Below are 13,307 nucleotides of genomic sequence, written 5' to 3'. Positions count from 1 at the left end.
GAGCACCTTCCTGGAACTATTCTGGGCCTGTGGAATCCAGAGTTTAACTGATGCAACAGGACACCACAGGGAGAGTGAGTGGCCTCACCACTTCAAAAGCAGGAGCCCAGCACTGCCAGCTGCCTGGGGTTCCGGGCGTCTTTTCCAAGCGATGCTGCTCCTGCTCCATAAGACGATAGGCTTCTCCACTCGGGATTTTTAAAATGACCTCGTATCAACTCTTAATGACCGCTTTGATCAATGGCCAAGTACGCCAGGATCCAGCTCCATGGTGGGAGGGAGCCTCACCTCTGCGCTCTCGTTTCGGCGGGGACCCCTCTCTGCAGCTCCTCAGTGTCCTCCCATCACCCACTTCTCACTCGTAAAACGACAGAACCTCCAGTCTTGAGTTGCTTCTTCCTTCAAGCAAATATTGCCTTTGTAACTCGTTAATCATCGGTGGCTTCTGACTGGTCAGTCCTCTGGTTCCAGAGGTCTGGTGTTATTTCAAACTCTATGCTATTTTATTTTACTCCTTACATGATTATCTTGGTTAGCTTTTTAAAGCACAGTCATAGATAAAATTGGAGTCCTTTCCAGGTGGTGATAGTGGTTAAGAATCCACCTGCCAGTGTAGGAGACACCAGTTCGAACCCTGGGTTGGGAAGATCCCATGGACAGAAGAGCCTGATGGGCTACAGTCAATGGGTTGCAAAGAGTCAGACACGACTTAGTGACTGACCATGCGTGCTCACACACAAACACATACATAAAACAGCTTTGCCTCTACCCAGCATCTGGCTATGAATTGTTCAGGGAATGTTTACTGGATGTCAATGATGTTTCCAGTCATCATTGTAAACAGTGATGTTTACATGAACATGACCAAGACTTCCCTAGTGGCGCAGTGGATAAGAATCTGCCTGTCAGTGCACGGGACACAGGTTTGATGCCTGATCTGGGAAGGTTCCACATGCCACGGAGCAACTAAGCCCATGAACCACAACTACTGAGCCTGTGAGCTGCACTTACTGAAACCCGAAAGCTCTAGGGCCCATGAGTCGCAACTGCCGAGGCTGCATGCTGCAATTACTAAAGCCTGCGAGCCTAGAGCCTGCGCGCCACGAGAGAAGCCACCTCAGAAGAAGCCTCGCACCGCAGCGAAGAGCAGCCCCGCGAGCCTAGAGCCTGCGCGCCACGAGAGAAGCCACCTCAGAAGAAGCCTCGCACCGCAGCGAAGAGCAGCCCCGCGAGCCTAGAGCCTGCGCTCCACGAGAGAAGCCACCTCAGGAAGAAGCCTCGCACCGCAGCGAAGAGCAGCCCCGCGAGCCTAGAGCCTGCGCGCCACGAGAGAAGCCACCTCAGGAAGAAGCCTCGCACCACAGCGAAGAGCAGCCCCGCTGCCGCAGCCAGAGAAAGCCTGTGCAAAAAAAAGCGACAAAGATCTAGTTCAGCCGTAAATAAATGATCGTGACCATGACACAAGAAGCTGATTTACTTTGCTGAAAACAACAGTCCCAGGCCTTTAGCATTCTACTTACAGCATCATTCATGTGAAAAATACACAGCACTTTACTTTTCAGATTAGTCTCAAAAATACTACTTAAAGTCCAAGAGTAAAGCTCAGCATGACATGTGAGCAGGTGAAAAGTACTTAAAGCCACTAACTTTAAATCAGGGGAATTTAATGCTGATGGGTTACAATATAAGCCAATATTATTTAAATCAGGAAATGGGGAGTGCAGGGCAAACACAAGCATAATCTCAGTAAGTTGAAACTTCCATGGCTTTACCTTATCTTCTTAATCAGTACAAGCGGTCCTCTTATAAAAAGAAGCAAAATATTCAGTTACTCAAAAATCGGCAGCTCAACTGCTGACCACCCAGTGACGACAGGCAGAGAGTAAACAACTAAGATGACAGGAGTCTCTGCCAGGGTCATTCATAGTAAAACTTTATTGAACAGAAAATCCAGCAAAGGTTTTCACCTCTGCAAAGCTCCTCTTGGTTTAAAGTAAAGCACTGCATTTTAAAAAGCAATTATACATAAGTCTTTCCTAGAAAAGTCCTGCTAAAACATGTCTAGCAATTTCATTGATTATATAAAGTAGTACACTTAGTGTAATTTAAACATTCCAACAGGAATCAAATCGTACCAGCAGAACCGTTTCTGCGTCTATGACATCTATGTACAAACACTCATGCAGACACACACATCTGGAAAAGTTCCTCAGGCATAAACATGCGAAACTAACGCCTTCTACTTACAATGCCTATTAAACTACAACAGTATATATTAAAGCTCTTCAGAATAAAGACATGAGAAGCCTGTAGGCATTTTTTGTTCATCAATTTGTATCATGGCTTCATGTCTTACTTTCCGCTTTTGCGTAATCACAAAAGCATATCATCCTCTCTGTAGATTCTTATACTATTTCTGTGCCACTGCCACGTCCAGGTAAGGAAATCGAGCCAGAATCAGATGACCCAGTCCACTCCTGTCAAAGCCTCCAGCAGCCAGAGGGGAAACGCCGTCAGTTTGCTATGGCTGGAGGGCCCTCTGGAAGGAGAGAGGCAAAGAAAGTCTTGAAGACAAGCCAGGCTGTGCTCATAAATGAAGGGCTGGTCTGCTCGTCACCCCGTACATCCCTGTCTGGAGGGAGGTGGCTGGGATCTTCACTTTCAGGATCAGGGCCCCCCTGTAGGGAATAAACCACAAGGAGAAAACAATTAGGACTGTGACAAGCACCCAATAACATTAGTCGAGGGCAGAGTGACTCCCTGCGTCCCCGCCCATAAGCCAATCGATGCAGGCACAACCCCGGGGATGATGTCCCACGCTGGACGGAGCTCCTCCTCCAGCCTCCACAGCACAACTGTGCTGAACACTCTCATGGTTTTCAGTATCCCTGGCCACAGTATCAAATGAAGTAACTAGATCTTCAACTATTATTAAGTTAGTAATCAAGCTTGACACTTCATTAAACATGGATATTTTTCTAATTTTGGCAGTGTTCCGAGTTAAAAAAAAAAAAAAAAAAGCAACTAAAACTGGATTCTAAAAACAGATACTACAGTGGTACTTTATATTAAAAAGAATCTCCTTTAGGATTGTGCATTAAATTGCCTTATAGAAATCCTATTTCTGTATGTTACTTTCCAAGAAATCTATTCTGTGAGAGACAGGCATATGTTCCCAACTCTTAATTAGAATAACTCTCCATTAGCAGTTTCCATGGTATAATACATTGTTACTGAGCATGAACACTCAAAATAGTGAGCTTCAAAAACCATTTACATATGCCAAAATGCAAATTGCCACATAACAAAAATACCTGACAGATTTTGTGACAGTGTTTTAAAAATAGCTACTGCTCTAAGAATAAATTTGAAAAAATCTTGAAATATTTAGTCTAATAAAATGGAAAAACCACAAGGTATTTAGAGATGAAGGACTCCAGGGCCTGGCTCTTCACACCGGGCTCGGTGGGCTCCATGGGAGCTCCATACCTGGAAGTTATTGTTGGGGTCTTGATTCACAGCCTCCTGAGGACCACCATCATTCGGGAAGTTCTGAACTGGCCTCTGCCGAAATGGAAACCACCCGACGTGATGCCTTCGAAGGAAGCACATTAAGTCCATCTTAGTGAACAGAGTGAGATGTACTCAAGAATTTAAGGGCCCTCTTGATGAGATGAAGTCCCCCTCGCTCCCCTCCTCTCATCAGAACAGGACCCGATTAGAAGCTTGCAACCAGACCCATCTGCAGACACATTCTAGCAGGCCAGGTGGGATGTGAGGTGCTTGATGGTCACTATGGAAACTATGCCTTTTTCATCATCGTGTGCCCAGCAGCATAAAGAGCACTTGGCACACAGTGTGTGCACGATACATACTTGCTCACCTGAACCAAACCTTACACTTGAAAACTTGAACAGAGAGGAAAAGAGGAAATACACACACAGCTGTGACTATATGTCATAACATACTAATAAGACCGAGATTTAGTCACCTAAATATATGATTCTACAGACTATAGAATTCAAAAAATTACCTAAAAGTTTTATCTGGAAAATCCACTTAAATCCAAGTATTGAAGCAAACATGACAAAATATTAACCATGATTAATACTGGGTGTGAGTACTGAATGCATTTTTCTAAATATTTCTTTTTTAAGATTTTCAAAAACTAAAACAATCCATTTTTCCTATAGAGGAAAAATGTCTTCATTCGGTTTCGCCACAAGTAAGGCTGTATCACTCCAGGCCAGGGCTTCCCCACTTTGGCACTGCCGATGTCCCAGGCTGGGTGTTTACTGAGGGGCTGAACCGTGTACTGCAGTAGTTTAGCAGCTATCAACTAGATGCTGGTAGACCACCTCCCCCCATCATCCCCGCTGTGAGAGTGAATAACGTCCCCAAACACTGCCAAATGTCTTGAGGGTAAGGGTTAGGGTTAGAGGGAGATGTAAAACCATTCTGGTTGAGAACTAGCACCATGGATACAGCCAAACATCAGGCCGGCAACAGTTCCCTGACCCTTTAAGACTATGCCACAGCCAGTGGCCTTCATCCTAGAAGGCAGCTGTAGCCTGGTAAAAGAGAAATATGTTCTTATTCAACACAGACACAATTTTTCTTTCCATGCCTCCGTATGGAAAGAAGCCTGGCAGGTAGCTTAACTAGAGGAAAAGAAGAGAATGTTGTTCTTGTATCAACATAGATGTAATTGTATTGTCGGCAATACACAACCAAGCCATCGATTCTTTACACTGAAAATGCCAGAATGACTTATTAAATATACCTCCTTAAATATTGACTGAAACTGCTCAGAAGAGGAAAGTCTGTACTTGGTTTGAGTCACCACATAGTGTAATTTGTAGTAGAGAGGGAATAAAAGCGAAATCATCTGCTTACAGGTACATAACCACGGTGGCCCCCATGACCATGAGGAATCGGCTCAGGGAGGAGTAGAAGTAGAGGATACTGAGAAACACGGAAAACGTAGCGGCTGAGTAGGTCCAATCCAACCAATCTCGATTTATCTCATCATCTTCTTCCACAATGGGGCCTCCTTGAGCATTCATCCGCAGATTCTGATTGGCCCCAGGGTTAACCACCACTTGTGGAGCAGCGTTCTGATTGGCGGGCTGGTTTTCAGCTGGAAACTGGTTGTGGATTGGGGCTGGAGTAGGTGCAGTGACCACAGGTATCTCTTGCGCACTTGGTGCGGGGACAAAAGCCCCTGATGCAGCAGTGGCTGCTAAGCTAAGGTAAAAACAACAGAGGCAGATACTGTTGAGACCAAGGCATCCTGAAGGCTGGTTCTCATCATCTCATTTACATCTTTTACTATTAAGAATTATAAGTAGGGATATACAAATGACAATTTTTAACTTAGCGAAGAACTTCTTTACTAGCAGTCATATTTTTAAAAGCTTTTCTGCTCCTAAGGGAAGCCACTTGGTAAATTTCATCTGGAATTAAACACCAAGGCTACCATAAAAGTACAGAGTAAAATAGTAAATTAAAAATTTCAAAAACCATTAAAGATACCACAAATTGAAAAGGAAGGAACATATTCTACATAAAGTCATCAAACCATGGATCACACACAAGCACACCTGTGTCAATACACAAGTTAGTAGTTACCATTTACACTGTTCTGCCCACAGAACCAGACACAATAGGACTTTGCAGATAATAATGAAAATACACTCATTCCTCCACTTCTAGCTTTACAGGACACATGGACGAGAGCTCCTTCCATTCCCGGGAGCCCTGGCCACACCCAGCACGGCGGGGAAACACTCACTACTGCATGTAGTACTGCCGCGCGTACATCTGCTGGAACCAGGACAGCTGCAGCCACCCGTAGGTTGTGTAACCCGAGAAACCAGGCCCCAGGCCTTGGAACGCCGGCTGGGCTGCTTCAGGCCTATGAAAGATGTTAAAAAATGCTCGTTTTGAGTTGGCTTAGTATGAATCAATGAAAACCAAGTTTAAATCACAATCAGGAATTCAAAACAGAAGGAGACAGAAGACTGGGCTTTGTGACAGTTACACGTAATTTCTGGGCGAGGCACCAGTGCAACACGATCACAGAAGGTACTGACGAAGCCCTCCTGCCACGGTCTGGATCCCATGGGAAAACAAGGGCCCTCGCCCAGCACCAGGGTCTCATGTCATCGCCCTGACGTACAACCAAGCCGGACCTTTTCAGTCTGAGTGGATCCCCACCCTTATTTTAGACTTGTGGAATCTCACTGGAGGTCTGCTGCTGCTGCTGCTAAGTCGCTTCAGTCGTGTCCGACTCTGTGCCACCCCACAGACGGCAGCCCACCAGGCTCCTCTGTCCCTGGGATTCTCCAAGCAAGAACACTGGAGTGGGTTGCCATTTCCTTCTCCAATGCATGCACACATGCAAATTTGCTTCAGTTGTGTCTGACTCTGTGCGACCCCATGGACAGCAGCCCACCAGGCTCCTCTGTCCACAGGATTCTCCAGGCAAGAATACTGGAGTGGGTTGCCATTTCTTTCTCCCACTGAAGGTCTAAACCCCACTATTCATCCTTCAGGGAGCAGCTCAAAAAAGTCACATCTCTCCAAAGCCTTTTCTGCAGGAAATACTCCCCTTCTCCTAACACCATTTCTCTCCCAACCCTAGATCTGCGATATAAAGGGGGCAGAGTTACGTGCACCATCACCCAGCCACGCTTACTGACCACTTGTGCCCTGTGAGGCCACCAGGCTGCTATCTCACTGGATCCCCAACGAGTCTGTGGAGCTCTCCAGCCACGCCATTTACAGAGGGAAGCCAGAGGACAGCTCAGGGAGGACAAAGGATCTAGATGAGGCGGCCGAACTCCTAAGTAGTAGGGCTGGATCTAAGCCCTGTTTATGTGACACCGAACTCATGCTTTTGTCATTTAGCACAGCCTGGGGCAGGGTGTGTGTGGGAGTCATCTTCCGCCTGTGAGCCCTACACAGTGAACTCCTTTGGCATCACATCACAAAATACAAACTACCAGACCTGCAGAAGACCAGGAGTAGTTGTGTGGTCATCTGTGCGGTCATCTCATATCCTTAAACAAAGGTGCAGGCACCATCTGTCCAGTAAGTATGTGTTGGATGAAATCGACAAGTTTTATGACGGTGAAATTCACAGAGATATGAGCCTCAATTTTCAAATCATACAGTCAAAGAGATGCAGTTTTAAGAGCATCTATCCAATAATGGATTCAATTATCCAACTTGTTCACTGACAACAGTATTTTAACCAAATTCCATACCCAGAGTACTTTTAAAATTGTATTCTAACACAAGTATGTCATGTACGATACTGTTTTTAATTATTTAAAGATTCAAGGTTCTAATGTATAATGCAGGGAACTATACTCAATATCCTGTGATAAACCATAGAAAATAAAAATTAAAAAAGAATGTATCTATGTGTATAACTGCGTCACTTTGCCATACAGCACAGATTGGTACAACTCTGCAAGACGACTATGAGTTCATGCTCAGTCACGTCCAACTCTTTGCTATGCTATGGACTGTAGCCCTTGGGGCTCCTCTGTCCATGGGATTTTCCAGGCAAAAATACTGGAGTGGGTTGTCATTTTCTCCTCCAGGGGATCTTCCCAATTCAGGGATCGAACCTGGATCTCCTGCACTGGCAGGTGGATTCTTTACCACTGAGCCACCTGGGAAGCCCCATGTCAATAAAAATTGCAAAAAGATACAGTGTGCGTATAGAAATGACAAAATAAAGTATTTTTGTTAGCTCTGATGAGGACACTCCAGATACACAAGGTAACTACAAGGTTTTTAGAGTTATATCCTGAAGTATATGGGGATGAACTGACAATGTCTGAGAATTATTTTTAAATACCTCAGGATAAAGGAAAGGAGGAATAGATAAGGCAAGTATGGCAAAACATTTTAATCATTACATGAAGATTCATTATACAGTTCCCTCTACTTTCATGTATATCTGAAATTTCCATTAAGAAAAAAACCAACACTTCATTCCTCAAACGCCCGACTAGCAACAATCAGGTATGGAAAACTAAGAAACAGAAGGCAGGGGACTCAGAGAGTAAGAGAATTTCAACTCATAATTAATAAACTGTTTTTTTCCCATAGGACCTTTCCTAAAAAGGTGTTCTAAGGGCTATGAAATACAAACAGCACATCATTTAGACACTTCTGGCTTTGGCTCTAAAGAAAAGCTCTAATTGCACCCCCTCTTCGAGCTCCACCAACACAGTTCCTGGCAGAGCATTTCTCAAATGATACCTTCACCTTTTGTCACCCACTGTTACGACAGACAAAGCACAGAGCCACTCAGCAAAGCGGCTGCACAGTGCTGACAACAGCTGTTCCCGCACAGCAGCACCGACTCCACCGTGAGGTCAGTGCCGTGCCAGGCACACCCCCGCAAGAGAAGGAATGCCCAGATCTGCATGATGTGGCTCTCTACTTTTTAGATGTTCCTAAAAGGCCATATATGAAGTTAAATACATAAGAGATCTTTAAAGTGAAGCCCTTATAAAGCAAAACTGTGTCCCTTTTAAAGTTCCATGACTCACAGTACAAACACAGCTTATTCGCAAGTTGATGCAACTGATGCACCTTCATGTTCTTTATGACAACACTCACCTTGAGATGCTCTCCCATCCAGAGGGAGAAGGGTTCCGAAGAACCTCCCGCTGCCTTAAACCATCGCTTGAGGAATCCCCAGGGGACTGTCCCTGATTAAGACCAGTGGGCTGCTCTGTGGATTCAGCAACCTAAGTGCAACGTGAACACAAGAACAAAAGGCCTGATGCAACTGTCTGAAATCAAGCTTCAAGGCTTCTTTCCCTGTGAATGGCTTATGCCTCAACCCTGACCTCTGAACTTGACAAAATCAAATAGACTGCAATGTTACATAAAGATATTCTGAAATTTTCTCAACACAGTATCAATACAGAGATACTAAATCTATACTTTTTTCCTGGAGTAGCTATGCTGTAGTTTCACTAAAATCTTCCAATGAAGTTATCATTGCTGAGAAAGCAATAGCTTCCTATTAATGCTCTATTCATCTTATGGTGTTAAATTTACTAAATCAAGAAATTAAATTTGACTGATAAGGCTTATAAATACAACACAGACCTGAAGTATTTCTTTTAGTATATTCAGATGTTTCAGGATGTACTGCTGTAATGCAAATTTACAGTGTATCACCACATTAGAATATTAATAGAGTATATTTGAACTAACACTGTGAAATGAAAAACAAGGGACTTTAACCATTTAACATGAGTCTTTATAAAGACTGTGGTCTTTTCCTATCCCAACAAATGAAAATTTCCAAGGAAATAGTCACTTTTTTACTCTATAAATATGAATGGTTCCTTAGAAGAAATTTATTATGTGCTAAATTCATGACTGCCTTGCTAGTTTGGCGAACTGGACACCAAGCCACTATAGGTCAAACTGTGTCCCAGAAAAGAGTATACTGCAGAACTCCACTTTTCCACTACAAGACTAATAGAACAGTCTACTTCTATTACAGTAAACTCTCATTTGTATTGATAACAGTTTATTCCTGATTCTCACTGGGGAAGAGACAAAAAGAGATAAAAAGGCTCGCTTATGAGTTTAACCCAACTTCCTTTATTCTCCCTTGACAGTCTGAATGACACAAACTGCCATGCAGTCATGAAAAAGCAGACATACCTTGGCACCGGCTTTGGGCATTTTTGAAGTACTCTTCACATTGCACACCAGATGCATAACATGCCGTTTTTCCTGCTGAAAGTAATAAGGAAGTACTTTAGGACTTGAATTCAACCCGGTTAGTGCTTAAAAACATTCAAAAAGTTAATAATATTAAGTGATACCTTTGGAAGCAAGTCCCTGAGACACTGGTGATCCAACAACAGCTTCCCGGAATAAATTAACCTCTGGTCCTCTGGACGCTTATGGAAAGAAAGAGTAGCACAGGTCAGCACTTAGCCCTGCAAGTTCCCAAACAGAAGACATGGTTTTATACCAATATTTAAATTTTTTCCCCCAGCATCATAGGAGTACATTTTTCCAAAGGCCCCATATACTTTTATTTAGAAAATTCTCAATAAACTGATTTCTAACATGCAAACAAATTTAGGATGGCAAACTACATCCGGTCCACAAAGCCTATGGCAACCTACGTAACTTCTTAACTCCTAGGGAGACCGCTTTCTGCCACAAAAAGCACCAATCTGGAGTTCCTACAGCAACCGACTTCAAAACCTCCTTTGGTCTTAGAGAAGTCAAAGTTAGCCTTCACTAAAACCACAGAACACTGTCCCAAGATAACATGAAGCAGTTATAAACTTAAGTCCTCCAAGAGACTTTTCCCAACATACAAACGCAGCTAGAGAGGGGATGCTGTGGCAACACTCCACACAACCCTGTGAGATATTTAGTATGCCTATTTTAACATGGGTTAGATCTCTGGGTCAGGAAGACCCAATCCAGTATTCTTCCCTGGAGAATTCCACGGACAAGAGGAGCCTGGCAGGCTACAGTCCATAGGGTAGCAACGAGTCGGACATGACTGAAGCACCTTAACAAGCAATTCTAAGGGGGGGGCAGGGGGGAGTCTAAAATTCACTGGTCCAAGGTCACCTGCTGCTAAAGTCAAGATCCCTAACCCTCTTCTCCATTCCAGTGATTTTAAAACCACAGTGGTGCCACACACTTTTATACAGATCTCACTTTTAAAATCTATTTTTAATTCCCTTTAAAACTGGACTTAAAGGCTTCAAACGATATACACCAAAGTCAGTACACTGGAGTGCACCACCAACTTCTTAACCTACTCTTGCCAGAATAACCAACTATGCAAAATTTGGAATAAATCCATTCCTGTGAAGTAGCCAGAGATACAAAGCAAGCTGTTTAAAACAAAACAATAACAGTATCTATTTATCTGTGTAAATCAGGATTTTTTTTGACACTGGGCAAGTATAACAAACTACAGAAATATACTGAATGTTGGATTCACCATCATTCTCACCAACTGAACTTTTTAAGTAAACGCTATACGCTTGGATTTGTAAGTGTTATTGCATAAGTGGGATCCTGCATTATTAAAGCGTTCCACACTAGGAAAGGTGTGAAAACCACAGGTGCCTGTGATTTGAGGCCTGTTAAAGGCCTGAACTGACACTGGTGTCTTTACCCAGAATGCTGATTTGAAGAAAAATATATTAAGCAAACCACTATCAAAAGTAAGGCTTCTCACATTACAAAGCAAACAACGAGTATGCTTCAGCCATAATTTTTAAACACAAATTTACATACCCCAGAGACCTTTTACTTACAACTTGAGGTCCTCAGACTTAATAAGAGTGATGCTCCTCACCCCGGGAAGCCCTAAAGGAAAGCTCTCTTCCAAAACACCGCCTTTCACCAAATGATGCAACAAGAGCCTACACCTGCCTCGCCAATTTGTGTACCTAATAGCCATTCTCACAGCAGCTTAACACCTGGTTTCTTGGAAGCAACTATGGTGACCTTGCAAACAGTGCCAGAATGAAGAGCTTCTTAAACAAATAAGTAAATTTCAAAAGAACGGCTCAGGAGGGACACTCACACTTCCACCTTCTTGACAACACGGAGCAAAAACAACCTGACCCATGAGCCGTGGCACGTTGTAACGCTTCAGATCAGATCAGATCAGTTGCTCAGTCGCGTCCGACTCTTTGCGACCCCATGAATCGCAGCACGCCAGATAAGGAGGCACAATTTCACAATCTCGTCCTGACGTGATGCCCTCTCCTGTTTGATGGAGGCGAATTACAGCCGTGGGCAGCAAAGAACACTGCTGACACTTACATAATATTAGAGTAGAAAGTAAATACAGGAAGGTCCAGTTCATGGCTTCCATCACGTGGTAGGGAGGGAGGGCTGTCGCTAAGGGTGATGTTGACAGATGTGTCAACCAAAACAAAGCAAGGAAATCTCTGTAATTGTGGGACCAGTCTTTAAAACCCAGACTCGGGGAGGTTCCTTCCACCTATTTGCGTTCTAAGTCACTCTTTACCAGAAAGCGCACGAGGCTCCTCCCTGGGACTAGGCAGAGGCTGCGGAGTCCAGCTCACAGGGAGGGGCCCCCGTGGCGGAAGGTGGACGGGGAGGGGAATAGCCACGTCCTTGCTTCTGGGTGTGGGGCCTTAGGTACACACGGCCCGGCGTTCACCATGCTTCTCTATAGCCACTGACCTAGGCTTAGCCCCTGCACTCTCCTCTCCGCAATGAGAGGCCACATCAGAAAACTCATTCTGCAGCCTTCACGTTTTCTTATTTCCTTATTTCTTTCTAATTTAATCGGATACGATCCTAAGCAGGAACACGTCGCTCTGACGTTTGGGGAAAACTGAGGTTTGGAGGATGAAATTATTCACCCAAGGTCAAACTGCTGTTTCAGAGGCTTGGCTAAGGCTGGAAACCAGATCTAGGGGACGAGAAGGAGTCTGGAGAGGTATACGGCAGAGTTTGGGGGCCTAGAAGGCGACGTGACAGGGGAAGGCGCCCCGTCAGGAAGGCGGGGCGATGGCGGCCTAGAAGGAGGAAGTGACAGTCACGGGGCCAGGTCAAGGGACGCCTACGGCGGCAGGGCACTAAAAGGGGGAGACCACAGGCCTGGGAAACTGGATTTGGGGGGAGCAGCCATTGGAGGCCGGCCGGCGAAGGGAAAGGGTACGGGGAGAGGGGAGGTGGACATGGCCTCTCTAGGGGGGAGGGGCGCGAAGAGCGCTGCGAGGATGACAGCCGGGGTTGAGGGATGCTGGCAGCGGGAGTCGGGGCCCCCCTCTCACCGGGCGCTCGGGGTAGACGCGGCTCAGATGGGCCTTGAGGCGGCCCACGCTCCAGCTGCGGTCGGCGCTCAGCTCCAAGTCTCGGTGGCGCTGGTTGGGGCTCTTCACCAGGAGCGTGACGGGCTCGGGCTCAGGCTCCATGTCGGCGGCACCCCCAGACAGCAGGGAGGAAGCGTCCCAGCCGCCAGCAACCCCCGCAACGACGGTTCCAGTCTCCGGGGCGCGCGCCCCCGCCTCCCGCACCTTTTATAGACACCCCGCGCCCAGACTCTGCGGACAGAACCCTTTGTGGCTGTCGCCCATTGGCTGACGCAGAGGCCCCTGCCCTAACGTGGCCCAATCGGCGCCCAGCTCCGTAGGCGGAAGGGCGGGCCAAGGCCCGTGGACTCGGGCTGATGCAACCCGCCGCGGTGGCGTCACCCGGAGTCGCGGCTGCGGCTGGGGACCCCGGGTTCGGAGACCATGCTGGGG

At 45.7% G+C, this 13,307-nt stretch overlaps 1 protein-coding gene across 3 annotated transcripts; it reads right to left on the bottom strand.

Annotated features, from left to right (window-relative positions):
* Positions 1 to 1,912: 1,912 nt before the first annotated feature.
* Positions 1,913 to 13,058, bottom strand: HERPUD1 (homocysteine inducible ER protein with ubiquitin like domain 1). 3 transcript variants are annotated; one of them, XM_086350777.1, is made up of 8 exons: positions 11,612 to 13,058; positions 9,873 to 9,950; positions 9,709 to 9,783; positions 8,644 to 8,774; positions 5,795 to 5,917; positions 4,897 to 5,247; positions 3,490 to 3,595; positions 1,913 to 2,678 (listed from the first exon to the last, which is right to left on the bottom strand). In XM_086350777.1, the coding sequence occupies exons 1-8, from the start codon at positions 11,654 to 11,656 to the stop codon at positions 2,514 to 2,516; spliced, it is 1,074 nt and encodes a 357-aa protein (XP_086206903.1). In that variant the 5' UTR covers positions 11,657 to 13,058; the 3' UTR covers positions 1,913 to 2,513. The 3 variants fall into 3 exon arrangements, with proteins under 3 accessions (XP_086206903.1, XP_086206902.1, XP_086206904.1); XM_086350776.1 differs by having other exon boundaries at positions 12,837 to 13,058; XM_086350778.1 differs by lacking the exon at positions 1,913 to 2,678 and having other exon boundaries at positions 5,051 to 5,247; positions 12,837 to 13,058.
* Positions 13,059 to 13,307: the final 249 nt, after the last annotated feature.

The sequence above is a fragment of the Bos grunniens genome, chromosome 18 (assembly GCF_055505025.1).
Source record: "Bos grunniens cultivar Pamir isolate PY7600 chromosome 18, Bosgru_T2T1.0, whole genome shotgun sequence".
NCBI lineage: Eukaryota > Metazoa > Chordata > Mammalia > Artiodactyla > Bovidae > Bos > Bos grunniens.
The sequence above is the reverse complement of the archived record's forward strand: the minus strand, read 5'-3'. Positions and strand labels throughout refer to the sequence as shown.